The 21893-nt window shown below is 34.7% G+C and overlaps 1 protein-coding gene across 2 annotated transcripts in view; it reads right to left on the bottom strand.

Moving 5' to 3' along the window:
- DIAPH3 (diaphanous related formin 3) overlaps positions 1–21893 on the bottom strand; it is a 496533-nt gene that overhangs the window by 320280 nt on the left and 154360 nt on the right. For both annotated transcript variants that reach the window (XM_041731170.1, XM_041731169.1), the window contains 5 exons: positions 10664–10774; positions 10260–10378; positions 9315–9431; positions 5063–5181; positions 2065–2129 (listed from right to left, as the gene is read on the bottom strand). In XM_041731170.1, the coding sequence (XP_041587104.1) occupies positions 2065–2129; positions 5063–5181; positions 9315–9431; positions 10260–10378; positions 10664–10774 (531 nt within the window). The remainder of the gene's footprint in view (positions 1–2064; positions 2130–5062; positions 5182–9314; positions 9432–10259; positions 10379–10663; positions 10775–21893) is intronic.

Below are 21893 nucleotides of genomic sequence, written 5' to 3'. Positions count from 1 at the left end.
ATAAAAAATAAAAAATTAGTTTGGCCATATTTAAAATATCTGTATTACTTACCAAAGAGATAAATTTCTACATCCTAGCCTATTAAAAGGATCAAACAAAATATAAACTTTGCTTTAGCATTTTTATAATATCCATAGTCAAATCACAGTTGCCTTGGGGATAAAAATGAATCTCCATTAAAGACGTACTTTATAAAAACAGATATGATAGCCTTCTTCTCCAAAAAGAGTTACTAGAGCAATATTACGCTTTACAAAATTACATGCAAAAATGTCAAGAAACACAGTTAAGGCTGAGACTCTGCTTAATTTCATTCCCTGGGGTAAATGTATTAGTGCATCTGTACAAGAAGGTTGATAATTCAATATTCTCTATGTACTTTCTGACATTTCTGGTCTTCATTTTTCAAATTTATGCACCAAAATAAAGAATGTGTCTAGCAACTATGATAGCTTCCTGCCTAAAGCAAAGTATTTACATGTGTCCTTATAAAGCTATCAGAAAGAAGTTCTTGCTGATATATACAAAATGGTATGGCAATAGAAATCTTTTATGGAGCAAACAATATTTTCTGAATATACCTAAGACATATAACTTCTGACTAAAAGCAGACAAGTAACCTTGAACAAGGTCTTTCTTCTACTTACACTTAAACTTTACAATTTCAAAACAATATGTTGAGAAAGGTATCATGTTTAACAACATTAATATATACCATATACCTAAAAATGATTATAAAAGAAAATTTATACTATCTGGGATGCATCCAAATCAAGTACTTGAAAGTTTTCTACTACTTCTCTTGAAGAGTTAAAATAGAACACGAAGTAGAGAGTTTGGAATACAAAGTCCAGGTGAGGGGTCACACTACGACATGATCACCTATCAACTGTAACACGTATGACACTTAAATGATCCATTAATTTGTTTCCTATGTTGCTCCAGGGCAAGGACAGTATCATATTCATAGCTATAATCCTAGCCTGTAGCCAGAGGCTCAGGAGTTATTAATCTCTCACTAAGTGGTGAACCTCAGGACTTCTTACACAGGACACATACAAAGTTTTTCATATATTCCCAGTAACTTATGAAAAACTGTCTATCATTTGCAAGTTATGTTATCTTAAAATATTACAAAAATGTATAGCTCTCTCAAGATTCATCTAGGTTCAGATAAATAAAAAATGTAGCCTCTTAGGCATGGTACCAAACACATAGTAAATGTTCATTTAGTATATGTTCATTCAGGTGCTGGTAGTAGTAATTACCATTTATTCCTCCAATGTGAGAAACCAGCCACAAGAATTTAAGGCAGAGTGACTACTTAAGATGTGAGAAACCCCACAATGGCAACATAAGTTTTTCAAAACAGAAAAGAAGTCTAATAGGTATATGCTGAGCAGACATGAAATCCTAGAACATCACCCTAAAGAAAAGTAGGGAATGGCTGGATGGTCAGCAATACTACTAGGCTGAAACAAGTAGAACTGGTAATATCTGATACCTTTGACCTCTAAAATTAAAGGTTTATATGTTCTACTAGATCTTATGAAGCCACTTAACTCAAAACAAAAAGCAAGTTAACCTCTTAAAACTTTTAGATATAATTTCAATCATAAGAGCCTAAGTTATAGGATTTCTTGAGAAATACTCCAATCCTAAAACTGACGCTATACATTTTGTTCATTTATTCATTCACACATTCTTTAAGTTCTGAGGGCCAGGGTTTATTCTAGGTACAGGGACAGTGAATAAACAAAATCCTTCACATAACAACAAACAAAAAACCTTCCTAAAGTTTATTATAGAGGGAAAAATAGACAATACAGGTAGGAAGTCTGATAATAAACACAAGAGAAGAAAACACAGCATAGAGAGAGACAGGGTTGGAAGTGGAGAGTTAAAATTTTTAAATATAATGGTCTAGGAAATCTTCATCTAGGATGGCATTTGTGCTACCTGAAGGAGGTAAAGAAGAAAGTGGGCACAAAAAGCAAAATGCCTGAGGCAGAAGCATGCCTGACTCTTCACGTAGTCTTGGGAAGTTAGTCAAAATTACTTACTTTCTTGTGCAGTTCTGATGCTTTCTCTTCAAACTCTTCTAGTTTTGCTTGATCTATGCAAGTATCTAAAATTGCAATAACATTTTTTATTCCAGTACTTCTTAAAATCATTATGACTTGAAAAGTTTTGAAAGAAAACTATAGAAAAGAATGAGAAATAGTGCCAGTAACTTCATATATATTCCTAATACTGGAATGGAGAAGGATTTTCCAAGTGTGATACCAAGACCATAAGATATAAAGGTAAAGACAAACGCAAGTATAATTTCAAACTATTAGACAAGAGGAGGAGAATGTTCAAATGTAACATGGAATATTCAAAGGTTTCTATCATCAATTCATTAATATTTTGAAGGAAGAAGATAATATCCAACACAAGTTAGGAAAATGGGCAACGGTAATGAACCGAAAATTAGGAACACAAAATTAACGGTTGCTAACACATATGAGCAGATATTTCATTTCACCTAATACAAAAATATAAACTGTATTTAATGAGATGCAGATTAAAGATTAAATGATCCAATAATGCCAAGTGCTGGAGATAGCACAGAGAAACTGACTTGCCTACATAAGTACATGTAATGGAAGTATAATTAATGAATTTTGGCCAATGAATAGGCAACATGTACTAAAATTTAAAATATGCATTTTCTGTTATTCAACAATTCTATTGTTAGGATTTTGCCTTTAAGCAAGAATGTTCATTAAAATATTGTTAGCCAACATCTGGAGATACATGTCCATCAATAACTGCTTGATTAAATAAGCTACAATATATATGCACATGATGGGATACAATGCAGAAGAAGGGATTCCTATAGATTACCCATAACGTACTTGATCCCTTTTTTAAATACAAGGAATACATAAATATGATTTTAAAAAACACATTAGAGAAGGCTTATGATGAAAAGTAACAACCAAATCACTACACTAAAAACTCAATTCCACTTCTGAAATTCAGCCTCTTACAGTTCTTCTTTTATTAGATTATTCTGGCAGTTAGCTTCCTAACTCTAAATAAAATTTACCATTATTTCTTGATTTATGTGTTTAATATATTATAGATAGCTTCCTATTATAGAAGATGAAAATGGCATTCCTTGTCTAATCCTGTTTATTTTAATAATTTTATTTTCTAAAATGGCTGGCTCTGTAGCACTAAATAAATACTTAAACCTCTGATTCCCCTTATGAAAAGAGTATCTCCTGATTTTCACTCTAACATATGAAGTTATCTGTGCCTCATGTTTTCCAATGTCTCTCTACCCTCATGTCCAACCCCAGGTCCTTACATTCACCTATCCATGTAAATACAGTGATACAGTGGGATTCCAAATCCTTCTCAGCAGATGGACTCTTCTGTTAAGTCCTTTGCACTGTGTCTCTAAGTTTTTTGTAAACATTAAAAATCAACACATTTGTCATAACTATGTAAATATGTTTTACTCATGGAGTCATAGAGTCTATTTCTTTCTGAAGAGTTCAATGTGTAGGGGCAGCCTGGGTGGCTCAATGATTTGGCACTGCCTTCAGCCCAGGGTGTAATCTTGGAGTCCTGGGATCGAGTCCCACATCAGGCTCCCTGCATGGAGCCTGCTTCTCCCTCTACCTGTGTCTGTGTCTCTGCCTCTGCCTCTCTCCGTCTCTCATGAATAAATAAAATCTTTAAAAAAAAAAAAAAAAGAGTTCAATGTCTAAATCTCTAATCTACTCAAGAAAAACATTCCTAATAGCCAGGTGGAATAAACTTGGTTTTCAGATACTATTCAAAATAGTCTCACATTTTAGTTTGTTTTTGTATTTACAGTATGTTTTTCCTCATTTCTCTGTCCCTCCCACTACTAAGAGGAACTTCTAATTGCTTCTCCCCTGTGGAGAGAAATATGCACTTTCTTTGTCAGTGCCACTAATTTTATCTAGCTCCTTTCTCATTCTATATATTCCATACATCTTCCTGGACTCAAATACCCTATGAAGAAAAAAAAAAACACCTCACTCAAATAATGGATATTTTTTCATGTTACACCAAAATTTGACATATACATATTCCTTACACATTAGTTTCTATGTAGGATCACATATCAATGAATATTTTCTTCTCTGTTACTTTAAAATCCATGAATTCTTTACCCATGCAGAATTTATATCAGGCATTGGAATTTGGAAAAGAGTGGTTTACAGAGTCATGCATATTTTCCAAATGCTGACATCTCATTATACAATATCAAAATAATCACCAATGATCTCATCAGAAAAAAATTTGAGTAATGGGAAGCTGTCAAGCTAACAATAGCAGATGTAAGTTTTCCAAAACTCAAATTTTACTTGAAAGCTTGAATTTGATCATTGGTAACAAATTCTATCAGTTGTTTTCCTTGACATTACAGACCTATTTCATTTTTTAAGAAAGTGTGTGTCAAACAGTCACACCTGAGTAGCCACAGCTTTTATGATGATCATCCCTTAAAAGTAAACAAAACGAAAACAAAAACAACCAATTCAGCTTATAGTACAAGCAAACACACAGGTATTTGCTCCTTGTACTTTGGTAGGCAGAAGTGCTAAACATGTATAATTTGTTTTGTCATAGGGGATACTAAAATAACGTGTACTCAAGGGTTAGACTTTTAATAAAATAGTGTTTTTCAGTTCTTTATCAAGGACACTCAAATAAAACACAGCAGTTTCAATGTTTTGTTTTACTCGGTGTGAGGAATACAACAGCTACTAACACGGTTTGGTGTCACTGCCTTGATTTCTAACCAAGTGCTAGCAGTTTGACCCACAAACGTTTACATCACTAGCACAAGTACCAACACAACGGAAAAGGCAAATAAGGTCTTAGTATGGTTATGAAAATAGTTCTGACTCTTTGGATGCCCTGAAAGGGTATCAAGGGCCCTCAGGACTCTACAGGTCACAACATGAGAACCAATGCTACAAAGTAGGGAATAATAAAATGCTTCCATTTAAATATTAGAGAAATACTCACCAACAAACTGACTTAAATCTAAATCCAGTCTTTTCCGATATGTGAAGTCTGGATCCATCCCATCTCTATGCAATACAATCTGAGATACACACTCATCAATTAATTTGAAGTACTGTTGCCTAAAACCAAGAAAAAGAATAAATGTATACCCAACTTATTAGTGTAACTTAACATCAAAATCAAGTACTTTGGTAAGCTTCAAGTTCAACAATTTACACCTTTGTATAGTTCCAACAATTGATAGGTCAGATCTAACACAGGAGTGAGAGTAAATACAACAGTCATCACTTTCCTTCCAGTGGTCTTAAGACATTAAATTTTTATACTATTTTAGCCAATATAGTGCCGTAATGATAATTTGTTTTACAAAAATCAGAACCTTGACTTATTTACAAAGCATTAAAAAAAAAAAAATTAAGATGAAGTGATATGTGCTTAAAAGCAGTCCTCAACAGAGATCAACCTACCACTCTACCATACTAAAATAGCTACCATTAATTCATTTCATTAACACAAGCCAAAATATAGATTTCTTTTTTTCAAGAAAATTCTTTGGAAGGTTCTTAAAATTCTACATAAACTATTTTTAGAAAGCTTGTGGAGTTCAATTAAAAACTGATACTGTAGGGATCCCTGGGTGGCGCAGCGGTTTGGCGCCTGCCTTTGGCCCAGGGCGCGATCCTGGAGAGCCGGGATCGAATCCCACATCGGGCTCCCGGTGCATGGAGCCTGCTTCTCCCTCTGCCTGTGTCTCTGCCTCTCTCTCTCTCTGTGACTATCATAAATAAATAAAATTAAAAAAAAAAAAACTGATACTGTAAATTATATACAATTCCAAATAAATATTTATTACTCAAAAGACAACTGAAAAAACTTAGTATGACAGTTTTTTTGTCCAAAAATTAAAGTTTAACTAAAATTTCCATACAGGGATGTTTTCACTATAGCTTTTAGTCCACCGATGTTTGTAATAAGCAAAAGAACATCCCTTAAAACTTAAGTCAACAAATTTAAAAGAAATATTCAACAGATTTAATGACAAAATCAAACTAAAGTGACAAAGGGTGGGTGCTATCTCAATGAGGTCAGCCTTTCATCCCAAGCCAATACTAAGACTCATTTCTTCCCTCAAAGACTTTTGACCCACTTTTCCTCTACACATTTTTATCATGTAGCATATCTAGTCACTTGAGCTTTTCTTCTCCCTAGAAACTGTGTCTCACTTGCCCTTGATCTACTTACCTCACACCTAATAAATGACCCATTGTACTGAATAAAATTCACAACAACTTCACATTAGCAAAGACAGCAAATGCAAATGGTCATTGATTGTGAGAAACTAAAAATGTTTAAGACACTGATCTTGGGTACATACCAAAGCAAGATGGTATTACCAATGCTTTCCTCAATGTTCTAAACTTTTTTCAAAAAAAAAAATAGTATCCCATTTCCTAATATTTTGCCATAATAACCCCATTTATAGTTAAGGTACATAAATTGCATACACGTTTATATCTATCACATTTGAAAACTGAGATGATATATTCCATTATTTTTTACTCTTACTGAATGTTACCCTAGTGTTGTTTTAATACAAAGACTTTGAATTAATAACATAGGCTATTTAGTGTGCTTTTTCTTTAAATCATAATCTCAGTAAATATTTTCTCACCTCCACAGTTCTCACTGATAAGTTCATTTACAAAGTAACTGAAATTTCACGCAAAAACTCTTTCAAGGCAACACTAGCAAAATAAATAAATAAATAATGTACTTCTGGATTCCAGAAATATATATCTAGAAAAGAATCTCCATGAGCAATATTGTAAGTCAGTAAATATGTCAGAGAAATAGGTGGATAACCTAATTAAGGGATGAACATAAATTGTCATTAGTTCACTGATATCTCATTTTTGTTGGAGAAATTTAAAAATCATCTTCACTTTCTCTTTAGTATTTTTACCAGATATCAGAATTATCTCCCATGTACATTCAACTAGCATAATATTTTGCATATGTAAGCCATGGAGTTACAGAATTGAATTTGATCTTCTACTCCACCCTCCAATTATCTTTCTGCACTTCATTTTTCTTGGGGGCAGGGGCTACCTTTCATGTACATTCTCAATCAAGTTCCATTTCAGTAAAATTTCCTTTTGTTCCAAATGAGAAAGTAAGCTAAATTTCTAATTTTCGTATCCACTAATTCTTTTAAATGGGAATACCTTGCATTCTAAAATAATGTCACTTATAAAAACTTCTAAGAATATCAATATTTATTTAGAATGTTCATTAAACAAAAAATGTTCAGATAATTAAAGATTTAAGGGAAAAATCTAGGTCCATCTTAAGATAATAAAAACCAAAAAAATGAAGCTAAAACCAAAAGAACAATATTCATAGAACTGCACATCTCTCAGTGTGAATGTTACTGTATATAAAAAGTTAAATAATTTTAAATAACTATATGACAAATTATGTAAATGACTATAATCTGACTCAATCTTGTAATAAAAATATATGCTCTATAAGAATAAATCACAACAACAATAAATACCTATGAGAATTTGGGCATATGGGGGAAAAACATGGAATTGTCTTGATTACAGTAGTCATAGGAGGAACGATAACTTCACAGGGACCATTTTTGGAACAAAGACAAAGGTCCTGGGGCTTACAGAGTCAAAGAAGAATCCAGCATAGATAAGAATCAAATTAAAAATGTGGTACTTGAAAAATGACCAAAATAACTGTCTATGCCTCAGTAATGTCACTTTGGTGATGCTACAAGTTTAATTTTTCTCTGAGACTCTTAATTCCATTGAAGTGAGAAGATTGCCTGAGCATGTCCTAGGAGAGTTGAGCTTTTCAATCTGTTTTAAAGGTAGACACAACCGCATGCCCTCTTGGAGCACAGATTAAGGGATTAGGGTAAAATGAAGGGATCAAAAGTAAGATATAACCCCCCTGACTGAAAACTTTGAAAGCAAACAATATTCTTGAATTCTTGAAAACTCCAGCAGCATCAAACAGAGGTTGACAGAACCAACCATACAGGGATCAAGAAAAGGAAAGGGTTACTTTAGAGTAAGTGGAAGCTTCGATTTTATTTTTAAGAACATTTGGGAAAAAATATAGTAGCATAATCAGCGAGGTACCTCTGATATTTAAAAGTATTATTTAATCAATGTATTAATATTTGTATTTTAATCAATGTATTAGTATTTTATTAATACTTTTGTCTATGTACTAGTATTTTATATTAGTATTTACAAGAGAAAGAGATAAGACAAATGATCTGTACTCATCCCAAAGAACCCAAGTTTTAACTTTTTTTTTTTTAAACTATTATTCTATTCACTTGTTAGGTATGTCAAAAGCCTGAACTACACCCTCTGATGTCACCCAGAGTGAATGAGACACGTCTAGCAAATTTTTCTGCATGAAACTAGAAATGATATACTACCCAAAGTATTTGAGAATGAAATTTCAGCAAAACTAAAGGCAACAAAAATGGTTTTATATTCAAGGATCTCAGTTCCCTCATAAAACAGTAACAAAGTGGAAAGAGGATATAGAGAGCATTTACTGAGGGTACACCATGTGCCAGTTATTTGGCTAGGAGTTTTATCCATGCTACTATATTCCATCTTCATAACCACCCAGCAACTTAGATGCTAATATCCTTACACAGCTACTGATAGATAAGGTACAGACAGGATAAACAATCTGTTAAGCTCAAGATGGCTAGGATATAATCCAACTTGAAATGTCATTTGTCTAGCTTTTCTGATACATTAGCAACATTAAATGTAACTGTATTATCAAGGCACTTTCTAGCTACTTAAACACTAATAAAAGCAAGGTTTAGTACCCTTCATGTAACTTTTAAAAAGAAACTTATCAACATCATTCCTACTACCTAAAGACTAACCAGAAAATATTATCCATCATATGATAAATTAGTAATTTGTTGCTAGTTCACATTTTTATTAGATGAAAACTTGTTACCAAGAATCCACTGGAGCTTTAAAAATAACGGTAATATCATTTTACCATCACCTGTCTAAATATATGCCCAGAAGAAATGCCACATTCCATGAGTCAATATTAAGACAGAAATAAAAATCTGAAACTTATCCGTTTGCCCAAATCAAACATCAGGTGATTTTCATAATTAATAGAAATTTTATTAGCGAAAGAAAACATAAGCACATAACTTCTTCTTACCTTATAAAATAATTCCTCTTACCTTATACTATAATCATTTCGAATCAGCAAAAGGTGCTGAAGAATAGAAATGAAATATCCCTCTGCTTTAGTTTCCTTAACTGAGTTCCACACCATGTTGTATATATCATATGCTTCAGTAAACTGATTAAGGAATATATGGATTTATTTATCCTCTACACCAAACAACTGCAGTCACGTGGCATAGAAACTACTCTCTATAAGACTTCAAAAGATTATTATGTGCCTTAGCCTAGAATATGTAACATGTATAGTCAATGTCAAATAAAACACAGGTATCTAGGATTCAGAGTACAGGAAAACATTTTGCAAATGACAATTTGACCTGACTCCCTGGCTTCTCCTCCATGATCAACTCCAACCACTCCCCTCTCTCAAGCCAAGCTGTTGCTGGTGGCAAGGGTAACAGGCAGCTGGTTGTGAATACTATATTAGGTTTTCAGAGTGCCCTTATCAAGAGAGCTGCTGCCAGGCACTATCCACCATGGACAAATAAGCCCCAGGGGAGGAAGAGAACCTGGTGGACTTCTGGAAAAGCACAGAGATCTGCAGACCCACAGAGTTAAAAAAAGGTCCACGTGAGTGTGCACCCAAGGCATAGGGCAGAAGCCAACCAGCAGGATAAGGGTACCTTACTCATTTTAATGTTGGAAAGTATTAGGAGAGGGGAGGTGCCAAACATGAGAAGGAAAAACAGATAGTACACATACATGAGAGGCCTAATAGAATCCATCTGTAGGCAGTAACGTCTATTTACATATGCATCTACTCAGAAAAACACACATTAAACTAATAAGAAAAGTTTATATAGAATCAATCTGATTCATAAAGGTTTGACTTTATGTTGTTTATACAGAAATGGCTTCAGAAGTTTAATATTTTGGAAGGTTGGTTGGGGTTTAGCAACAATTTTCCGTATTTCACTAAATTCAGAACAAAAGGATATTCAAGTTCAGCTCTAATATCTTCAAGGCGATGGGAGAACTCAAGCAAATCTTCTTCCTTATGCTCATCAAAGACTTTAAGTTGGATATCCAGGCTATCATTCTTCATACATTTTAAATCCTACAGGCATTAAACAGAAATGACAATTAACGGTTTTCTTTTTAATAATGCAAAAAAGTTAATGAAAAACATAAACAATAAATCAACCATTTGACTGGATTTATAGCATTCAAACACTTAAAGTGTTAAATAATACTCACATCTTATCTATATTTCACAAATTTTTATACTCAAGCCTTTTTTCCCCCACAGATAAATTATTCTTGAAGGTAATTTATCTAAATTTCCCCCTATTCAAGTACTCCTCTAATTTAAATATTAATAAGGAGACTGCAGGGCACTTACTGGCAAGATCTCTTTCAATCCACAACGCATAAATTCATTTCTGATGTGAAGCCTGAAGTCCAAATCATCAGGAGATGTAACAAGGGCATTGATGAGCTGCATACACGCTACCTACAATAGATTGCGCAGTGAGACTTAGGCTCGGATTCCAACATTAAAGAGTCAGAACTGAAATATCAAGGTTTCATTCTAAGAATTATCAAATATCTTCCTTCACAGAAGAATCTATTAAAACAATAGGATTTGTATAAATTATTTAGTCAATTACATATTAAACAAGAAATATTATTTCAGTGGAGTTTTGTTTTTTAATTTTTCATCTGTTTGGGGGTTCTCATGGAATAGGAGAGAGAAACATTAGGCCCCGTACCATTTCATAAAAAATTTCACTCTAGCCCAAACTTAATTTCTTGTACAAAAATATCATTCCACGCACATACAACACAAAACTGAACATCCTAGTTGAGAAATTATCTCTATTGGATATGTAATACTTACCTAAAATAGAGTGGTAAAATAACTTGCCATTCATCAAGAGAAACCCAAAGTTCTAAACACTTCAAGGTCAGCAAGTGTCCTGAATTTGGTTAATGGGGCTGTTATAACAAAAACTATCTTACCAGCTCTGCACACTTAATTAGTAAAATTAACCAGGCAGTCGTTCTTAAACTTTGGCAAGAATTCAAAATATATGTCATGTTTATTCCAAAGGCATAGAGAAATTACATAGCTAATTACATCCTTTACTATATACCTTAAATGATAAAAATGTAAAAATCTCTGTATTTTCCACTTATTTAACTCTCCAAATTTCAAAGTGGGTCTACATTTTTTTTTTAAATTACTGGATGAAATCTTTCATTCTCTAAAATCCCTGTAATCGAAACAAAAGAGATTGAAAGCAAAAGAGATGGTCTCTAGAGAAGCAAAGCATTCTTTGTTGTTGATGACGATGCTATTTTTCTAACTCTACATTCTACCAGAGTCTAACAAGAATGACTGGCTTACTGATCAATATGTTTAACCTCATGCTGTTCCCTAAATTGTCCTTTCTCCATCCCTTAAGGCAAGGTTTATATGAATTTAAAAAGCCTTTTTTGGATTAAGACACTGACAGGGGTCTCAGGTCCTGCTGGTTGAAATATATCGTAATTATTGTATTTGATGTCTAAATACTAAAATCTGACCAGCATGCCTCTACTGTCAAAACTTAAGACTATTTAAACTGGAGGAAGGAAATGTGCCAGAAGATAAATAGGGAAAAGGGAAACATTTAAAATAGAAAGAAAGAATAAACTTAAAACTGAGGCTACCTTTCCAGTACACTTCACTCAGCTATAACTGTCTCACGTCACAAAGTTTAAAATGCTTTCTATCCACCTCCTTGCCAGGTACCTGGTACCCACAAAAATAGTTTTTCAGCAACAGTATATAATCTTAAATGATTTCAAAGGACATTTAAATAATGTTTCTCTACATTTAGAGCAATTAAATTAGTATTAGTCTCTAGGTTTCTGGAAAAGATGTGAATTATAGACAACTCAAAGCAGCAAAAATAAGCAGCATAAAAATTAGCAGAAAATATGACCTAAATGTAAATATGTGCAGAACAATAGCAGCCTGAAATGGAAGAGAAAGAAGGGAAAAGGATAATCCAAATTCTTTCCAGGAAACATCCTAAAAGGCAATTTCCTATAAAAGCTGAAATAATGAATTTAAGTTAATTATCTAAAATCCCTTCCCAATTCTAATGGTAATTTGCTATTATCATAACCTATAACTGCTCTTAATCAAGGTCATGTAAACATGTCTATGAATATGTGCAAGTACATAGCAAAATGCAGTGCTTCCTTACAGAAAAATAATTCTATAATCAAGGTAAAGATCAAAGAGCTCTAGGTTTTCAACATGTACACAGACATACATAGATCCATTTTATCACACATTTCACACCAATATAGCATACCAGCAGAAACAGGTGCCAATATAGCATCTATGTCATCAAAATCAATTCCTACAGACAGTGAGTGGGAAAGGCTTGGGAACTATAAAGGTAAACAGGATATATTGCCTACCCTCATGAAGACAGATACAATCATAGAAGGAATATGTTCCACATATAAGGAATATGGAGAAACTAAAGACAAAAACAGATGGATAACAGCACAGGCTCTTAAGGATCAGTAAGAAAGCAGCCTGATGAAGTGAAGGATCAAGCTGAGATGTTCTAAGCAACTAAAGAATGAACATGTTATAGAAGCCATGGGACCTTCCACTTAATTACAAGGAATTCAGATTTCCTGAGTAGTTAGTGAGGGTGGAATTGGAGAGAGCAGTACAAGAAGTCATGAGAAATGAGCCTGGACAAGACGACAGGCTAGGTGAGGCACAGTCAGAAAATTCAGGTTCAACTGGAAATAAGGGAAACCACAAGGAATTCTATGTAAAGGAGAGGGAAGAGTAGAGGTAACAGTATCAGTTAAGAAACTACTATAGAATCAACTAGTGAGCACTGATGAAGGAGAGCTTGAACATTTGAAATGTAAGAAAAACTGAGAGAATTTAAGGGTTGAGTGGACATGGGGTTGACTCAGAAGAATTCACGAGAGACTCCTCACCTAGGAGTCAACTAGATAGCAGGTAGTACCATTAACAGAGTTATAAAATTCAAGGAGAAAAACAGGTTTTAGAGAATAGGATAAATCTCCACTTTTAAAATTCTGAGACTGAAATGTACATTAGGAGAGGCACCTGAGTGGTTCAGTACGTTAAGTGTCTGACTCTTGACTATCTCTGGTCATGAGATAGAGCCCTGCATCAGGCTCCTAGCTGAGCATGAAGCCTGTTTAAGATCCTCTCTCCCCAGGTGCCTGGGTGGCTCAGTCAGTTAAGCATCTGCCTTTGGCTCAAGTCATGATCCCAGAGTCCTGGGATCAAGCCCCACATCAGGCTTCCTGCTTAGTAGGGAGTCTGCTTCTCTTTCAGCCCCCCTCCCTCTGTTCATGTACACACACACACACACTCTCTCTCTCTCTCTCTCTCAAATAAATAAATAAAATCTTTAAAAAAAAAATTCTCCCCATCCCTCCGCCCCTCCCCCACACACTCTAAAAAAATAAAAATAAATTAAATAAATATACATTAGGAAATCATTCATTCATTAAAAAAAAAATAGTTACTGGGTACTTAGCCCATGTCAGCTCAGGATATTAAAAGAAGCTCATGGAAGTAATGGTATTGTGATATTCGCCATGCTGTTTGATGTTCCAAAAATGAAGCATACATAATCTTCATTACTTTGCACTTAACATATTGTTTCAATAGCATGACAAAATGAACTTCCCTATGGAACAGAGGAGGATAAGAAAACAAAGAGCTTCTGCTCTGCTAGAAACATCTTAATTTAACTAAAGCTTCTATCTCTGAACATCAAAATACAGAATTCACCCTTTGTTTACATGCTCAACCATTTCACTCTCTCCAAGACTATTTATTGGTACCCACTAAGCACTTCTCAGTGCTAGGGATACAACTATGGAAAAAGACAGAAATCACTAGGAGAGATAAAGAGTCAAGACTGACCCCAAGGTTTGTGGCCTGGGCATTTCGAAGGATGGGATTATCATTGATTCAGATGGAGAAAGAGGTTTGAGAAGACCTATCAGGGGACGTGGGTTTTAGAAATGTTAAGTTAGAAATATCTATTAGCGATTAGCATTAAAAAAAAAAAAAAAAAAAGTGGAGAAGGTAACTGGCTCTAGGAGAGCCAGGTTCAAGAAAGAGGTTACCACAGCAACTGCAAGCAAAAATCAGGGTCTACATGGAACCACTTGGGAGTAGCAGAGAGAAAAGACCAATAGGGTATTTCAATTGCAGGTTTTGCTTTAAAGGCTGGGGAAATAAAGCAAAAAGGCTTTATATTTGCCTTTTGATGTAGAATATGTAGTGATATAGAAGAAGAAAGATTGTAATGCCCAGGGATTATGGGAGGAAAGTGTTTTGACAGTGAGAGTGACCAATTGAGTCAGGGGCTCTAATAGGTCAACTAAGATGACTATTAAGTTACAGGTGCATTTGGCAAATTGATGACTTGACAAGAACAGTTCCTATAAAGGGACAGAGCTGCTGTCTCAAGTAGGAAAACATTTACTTTCTCATATATACCACATGCAACCAAGATCATTAAAATTGGCACTAGAATATTCTCCTCCTTCCTCCCAACACATCTTAATACTTCAGTTTATTAACCTTTGGTTTCAGCAAGTAAGGTGTTTCTCTTTAGGTGTTAAATCATGGGCTCAATTCTAACAGATATTGCAAGCTCATTTTGTTACTCTTGTCTCAATTATCAAGGAGGTGGCTTGCGTGAGAAAAAGTATTTTTAGCCTAACCTGTAGCTGGAGGGCTGTGTGTGTGTGTGACCAACTCAGGCTTAGGATATAGCTGAAGGGATATTGCCTCAAGAGCAGCAGCAAACAAAAGGTTCACCGCAAGGGATGGGACCAGCAAAGCCCACAGACGAAGTCCAGGAAAAGGAGCAGCAGGAAGCGTAATTACAAAGAGTGGAACAAATGTCAGCAACGCAGGAAACTAGAAGGCACAGATGCACAACAGGGGGCCAAGTAAATAAACCGTAAACAGAAGTCTCATAAGAGATATTCAATATGAGGGACAGAGCTGGTCAAAGGCAATCTGAGGAACAAGGCAAATGATCAAGGAAAAATCATTAGACCTAGAAAGAGGTTAATCAGCAAGACAAAGAAAGGAACATGCCACCATCTACATCACTTCATCAGCAAAGTAGTTTTCTGCCCTTGAAAATGGTCACGTTTCTTCATCTGTGAATACCCATCACCTAAATTTCCTCTCATACACAATTTAACTTACTGCTCACTATCACCATGCTCAGTGAAAATATGAGAAAAAATAAACACATTAAGAATCTTTAAATTTTGACCAAAAACCTGTGACCCTTTCAGACAAACAACCTGAAGCACAAAATTCAAGGTACTCTAACAGGTGTGATGCCTGAGGCTCAAACATTAAGCCCATCCAATTTTTTCAAAGGCCACCAGAGCAAATGCTTTGTGTCCATGATTGTGCTGAAGGAACCGAGAAGGTATCTGACAGCCAAAGCAAGTATATTCTTTAGAAAGCTCATACTTTGGTTAACATGTTCGTCCTGAATACAAGTAGAGGTCTTTACAAGTAAAATGATGGCTATACAACACTCAAAATATATCAGCTTTAAAATCTAAATTCACATTATAAACAAGTACCAGTCAAGTACTTACATAAAAATTCTATCAGAATCTGTGAATAATTATTATCTGGGCCTGGAAGATACAGCTTAGACTGTTATTCATCTTCCCCACCTCATAGCAGAAATCATCAGTTTCTCTTTGCACAATCAAATTTCATATTTATCAAGTTAAAATGAGTACATGGTGCTTACAGAGAAATAGTTTGCCTCTAGTGCAAAGAAACCCCAAAGAATTTTAAAAGCACACGCGTTAATTCAGAATAAAAACTAATCAAACGAGATGTAGACAAACACAGGAATAGTTTACTACTATCTACTTTAGTAGATCAGCAGATGTAAAGTTCTAGATTATTTTATTTAGACTTCCAACTGAGTATTCTATAAATGATACACAGTAAGAGAACAAATCAGAGCTTGAGGTAACTGTATCATTTCCATACAAATACAGAGAAATAAATTGTAGGATTTAAGAGGCTATAATTTATATGAAACAGACCACTCAAAAAACAAACGGATTTTTAAATATTTATTCACACATACCCCCACTGAGACAGCATTAATTTCTTCTGTGTCCCCCTATGCATTTTGCTGGAATTCCTACTATTGTATTTTACTTCTAAAACTAAGCTAGCTTTAGATTCCCAAGTATATGCTTCTTAAGGGCAGGAGTGTACTTCTTTATAGCTCTTGTATAGCTCACTTCACAGCAGTCACTGAATAATTAACTAATTGACTGCTTAATTATGAAACTGTACAGTTACCTTTGAAGCATGAGGCAAGTTTATCTTTCTTACGATCTACTGTAGCATAAGTGAAGAAATTTATTATGCAAACTCGGAAAATTGGCAGTATATTCTAGACAAAAATTTTTACCACTAATTTATACTTAGATGTATGTTCCCTATGACAGGACTTCACATTAGATTATTCTTCACTGTGTTTAACATCTTAGCTTAATGGCATATTTACCAGTCCATTTTAATACATGTAACATTTCGATTTATATTGATACATTAATCCTACTGATGTAAACTTCAATAGAAGTAGTCAAAACAGAGGAATTCAAACAAATTTATTCCATATTCTTCTGGAAGGCTCCAACACAGTCCTAAATATAAAAACATTCTACTATCCCTATTCTTCATTCTGTTCTTCATTAAATGTGAGAACAAGTTATTTGAAATTGAAAATAACTTTGTTTAGTAATTTGGGGGTAGTGGTGGAGATATTTGAAACAAAAAAAAAAGGAGTAAATTAATGAATATGACTATTCATTATAGTATATATTATATTCATTCATTTATTCATTCAATATCTTTATTTGGGCTCCAGTAAAATTAAACCTGGGAATATTCTACGTTTTTTAAGGGGGATAGAAAAAACAAAAAGAAACAGAAGCAAATAAACTTGACTGTAGCTAAAGAGTCATTTTAACATGATTTATTTCAATGTCATATTTCTCAATTATTAGTAACAAATTTCAAAATACAGTGACTATAACTCAAAGGTAATTTTTCCTACTTACTGAGACATAACAAAATGTGACCCAATTTTGCAAATATCCATCCTGTTATTGAGCTCAATGAAATCCAGAAATTAAAGAGGTTTTTGATTTTTGGGTTTTTTTGGTGGTTGTTGTTTTTAAGAAAAACTGTGTTTGCAGCAGCCAGGGGAATGCAATTCTCAATCTCTTGACTGCAGGGAGTATAAATGACCAACAGTCCAGCCCCAGCTGCTACCCTGTGAAATCCATCACAACAGGTGAGCCGAGGCCATGCTCCCACGGGCTTCTCCCAGCCAATGTCTGAACACACCAAGAATACTAAAATGGGACACAGGGGCTTTAGCTTGAAGATTCCCCAACGATCCTGCCAAGTTCTCTTGGAACTATACAGCAGCCAAAGATACATCCCTCAACTCACCTTTCTTTCTCTCCTCCACCTGGCATCAGATCTGCAGTGAGTTAGACTTCTCCCCACCTCCTCCAGCCCTCTCTCCTGGTCCTCTAAGAGGCCTTTCCCTAGTCCCATGCATATTAAATATCTTGCTTCTCAAAAGACCCAGATTAACACATCCTTGTTCTACAAAGCAAATTTCAGCAAGAATATCACTTCCAAGTTATCTGATTCATAAGTATTATAAATGAAACTTCATATTCGACAGGACACTTTCACCTTTTCCTCCTGTTCTCTAATGCGAGCACCTCATGCACTTTAATATGCAACAATGAGATATTTTTTAAGACCATGTGCATGCCAGGTGTCTGAATAGGTCTGAAATTTGATTTTCCTCTAATAACAGTTCTAAAGATATCAAAACTTGGATTATATTTCTGCCTTTTGCCTCTTTGAAAAACATCTTCTGGGGTAGAGCAAGATCTACCATGAGAATCCTAGAAAGACTTATCAATCATTCCTGTCCATGGAATCCTGTTAAGGGTATCATCTACCACCCTTGCCCGATGTCCCTTTAGTTATAACTAAGGTAGGAAAAGACTTTGTAGGATCACATGAACCAAAATTAATGAAGGTTTCATTCTATTCAATCTACAACAAGGTACCATGAATGTATAGGAAAAATACCAAGAGGATCAGACTGAAGGAGAAGTCAAGAGGCTAACAGGAGAAGGTTCAGTGGTCTGTTCCCCACTGCATGACAATTCACCCTGAGTCTCTTACATTTCTGCACCCATTGCAAGTAGAGGCACTGGTGGTCCATCTTCTGGATGATCTTTTGAATGATGTTTGAATAGTAAATGGATAGGCATGCTTCATGTCCAGTATAATTATGATAATAGCTCTCTGGAGTTAAAAGCAGGCACTATTACAATCCATTATAAAAGATTAGAGTCTTCTAAACTCAGAAGTTGCACAACCTGGCATCTCCACCTTATCTTCAGACCCTCCAAAAGCAAGGATTGGACTCAATTTTATCCTGAACTGAGAATCCTAAAGTTCATCAGCCAGCTGGGAAGCCACATTGAAAGCATGATTACCCAGCAGCCACCCATTTGATAAAGGTCCCAATTGGGGACCCCAAATAACTGCAAATAATACTTTCCATCCAGAAGCACCATGTAGACCATCAAGACTATCTATGTTATGAAAAAGTGAGATGTTAATTTGTTTGTCTCTCCAAATTCAGACTTTCACATCAGAGGTCACCATAGAAGACATTCAAGCATCTAAGCAAACACTAGCACTACACCATCAGATAACCATGAAGAGCTCTCCAAACTAAGGCTACAAGTGGTCCTAGAGAAAAAAAATAACTATTTATATATATCTGTTTGCATTTATCCATATGATGGGAGCCACCCAATCAGAAAAAGAGGTAAGATATTTGCCCCTGATTTTAGTTTAAGTGATCAATGATACCACATTGGCCTTAGAAAGCACTCAGCTTCAACAATTTTAGTGTTTCAAAAAATAACTAACCATTAAAAAAAATATAATTACTTAAAACTAAGGCAATTAGTTTCATAAGAGCAAATATAATCAGCCACCTATGTCTTGGAAAAAAAAAATTTTTCAAGAATTGAGTCAAACAGATGACTTCAACAACTATCCAAGGGAGATGTTCCTGGCTAGCGATGCCCTCACCGTTTTTCCCTTAACACTAAATATGGCAAACAAGCAGTCATTAAAAAAAGAAATCATCTCCACCAATATTTACAGGTAGCATAATCTATAAAAGTCAAAAAGTAGAAACAACTCACATGTCCACCAAATGACAAATTATAAATAAAATGTTGAATATGCATAAAATAGTATAATTATTTGGAGGGGAAAAAATGAAGTTGTGATAAATACCTCAACATGAATGAACACTGAAAATATTAAGTGAGAGCAAAAGTCAGAAAAGACCACATGTTGTATGAGTTTTATCAAAAATCCAGAATATCGAAAATCTATAGACACAGTAGATTAGCAGTTGCCTAGAGCTAGAAGGAATGAGGGTATTGCAGGGTGATGGTGAAGGAGCTGGAGGGGGATGAGGGGATTCTTTTAGGGGTTATGAGAATGTTCTTGATTATAGTGAAAGTTGCATACAATTCTGATTATACAAAAATACTGAACTGTCCACTTTACATGGGTAACTTATGATACGTGAATCTTATCTCAATAAAGGTGTTTTTAAAAAGGAATCATTTCAAAAATCATACCAAATGTTTAAATATATTTTAATTTCTTCAAATCGTAATGTATTCTATAAATACATTCCCAATTTTTAACTGACCATTTGAGTTCAGAAATTCTTATATTTACTAGCTAAATATAAATTTATTTTAACTATACCAATCTATTTTCCCTATGGAAAATTGAGAGTAATCACCCATAAAAGAAATGACTAAACACACCCAAAAATGTTTTTGATACATGCAGTTTGCCTTCAGGTTCATATGGCAATCAGTTATAATTCTAAAGGTTTACCTCAATGTTTGAAAGCCAAAACAAGTTAATATGCAAGTAACCAAGAATTTTAAGGTTGTAATTATCACCTTTCAATTAGTGAGTCATTCATGTTATTTACTTAGATGAAACATGGCTTAGTTCTTAACAAGACATTCTTTACCCCTTTCCTCAGAGCTTTAAAATGTTAAGTACCCATAATACTGCTATCAACAAATTGGGACCCCTGTTTCACCAAGATTTTTTTTTTTTAATTTTTATTTATTATAGTCACAGAGAGAGAGAGAGAGAGAGAGGCAGGCAGAGACACAGGCAGAGGGAGAAGCAGGCTCCATGCACCAGGAGCCCGATGTGGGATTCGATCCCGGGTCTCCAGGATCGCGCCCTGGGCCAAAGGCAAGCACCAAACCACTGCGCCACCCAGGGATCCCCAGCCACCAAGATTTTTTTAAAAAAACACAACTGTTACACAATTCTCTGATGCCATTTATTTATGGCCACATCCAATACTTTCCTTGACCCCATCCCAAACCTTTGGCAACCACTAAACTGCACTCCATCTCTAAAATTTGGTTCATTCAAGGACACTAAATAAATGGAATCATCCAGTATGTAACCCTTCATGATTGGCATTTTTCAATCAAGGTAATTCCCTGGAGATTCATGTAAGTTGTTGTATGAATCCATAGTTCATTCTTTTTCATTACTGAGTATTCTGTAGAATGAGTGTACCACAGTTGAACCAATCACCTGTTAAAGAACATCTGGACTGTTTCCAATTTGAGCCTATGACAAAGCTGCTATAAAAGTATGCATATGGTCTGTGTGTGAACCTGCATTTCGTTCACCTCAGGATATGTTCATAGTATAATGCTGAGTTGTAGTAATATAACAACTTTAACATCAACATAGCTAATGTTTCTGAAGAAGGAAGATCCTCTTCAATCTCCATTCTCCACCGACTTTGTTTTTAGTTTAACAAAATTACTTTCTAAGGCTAACACTTACTCAACATTAATGTGAAATAAACTAAACATTTTAAATACGCTAATCTATGTAATCCCCACATCAACAATGAGATAGTGATCAATATTATCCTTCTCTTACAAGTGAGAAAACTGAAGCATAGAAGTGATTGGGACATGACCCAGAGTCACAGAGCCAGGATGCTAAGGGCTGGGGTTTAAATTCAAGCTGTCTGACTCACAAGTCTCCTCCTTGCACCATAAGATACCACCCTCCTCCTCCCACTCTTGGGACATGTGTGTTATTAGAAAAGTGTGTGTATATAAAAAGTATACATTAGCATAAAAAGTGCTTAAGGGATAAAGTTTACATGTGACTCTTACATTTCCTAAGTGAGATTTTAAGAATTGAACATGATCTCTAATACGCTACACAAATGACCAAAATTAATCTGATAACTTGTTACCATTTGTACAAATATTATATGAATAAAAGGTAACCTAAGTACTAAAGGAAAATTCAGATAAACTAAGTGTTCAGCTTTTCTCTACAAATCTCAATTTACTATTCATTAAGGCTTGTGGTAAAT

Source organism: Vulpes lagopus, chromosome 16 (genome assembly GCF_018345385.1).
Source record: "Vulpes lagopus strain Blue_001 chromosome 16, ASM1834538v1, whole genome shotgun sequence".
Lineage (NCBI taxonomy): Eukaryota > Metazoa > Chordata > Mammalia > Carnivora > Canidae > Vulpes > Vulpes lagopus.
Note: the sequence above shows the minus strand (reverse complement) of the source record. Positions and strands in the feature narration are given on the sequence as shown.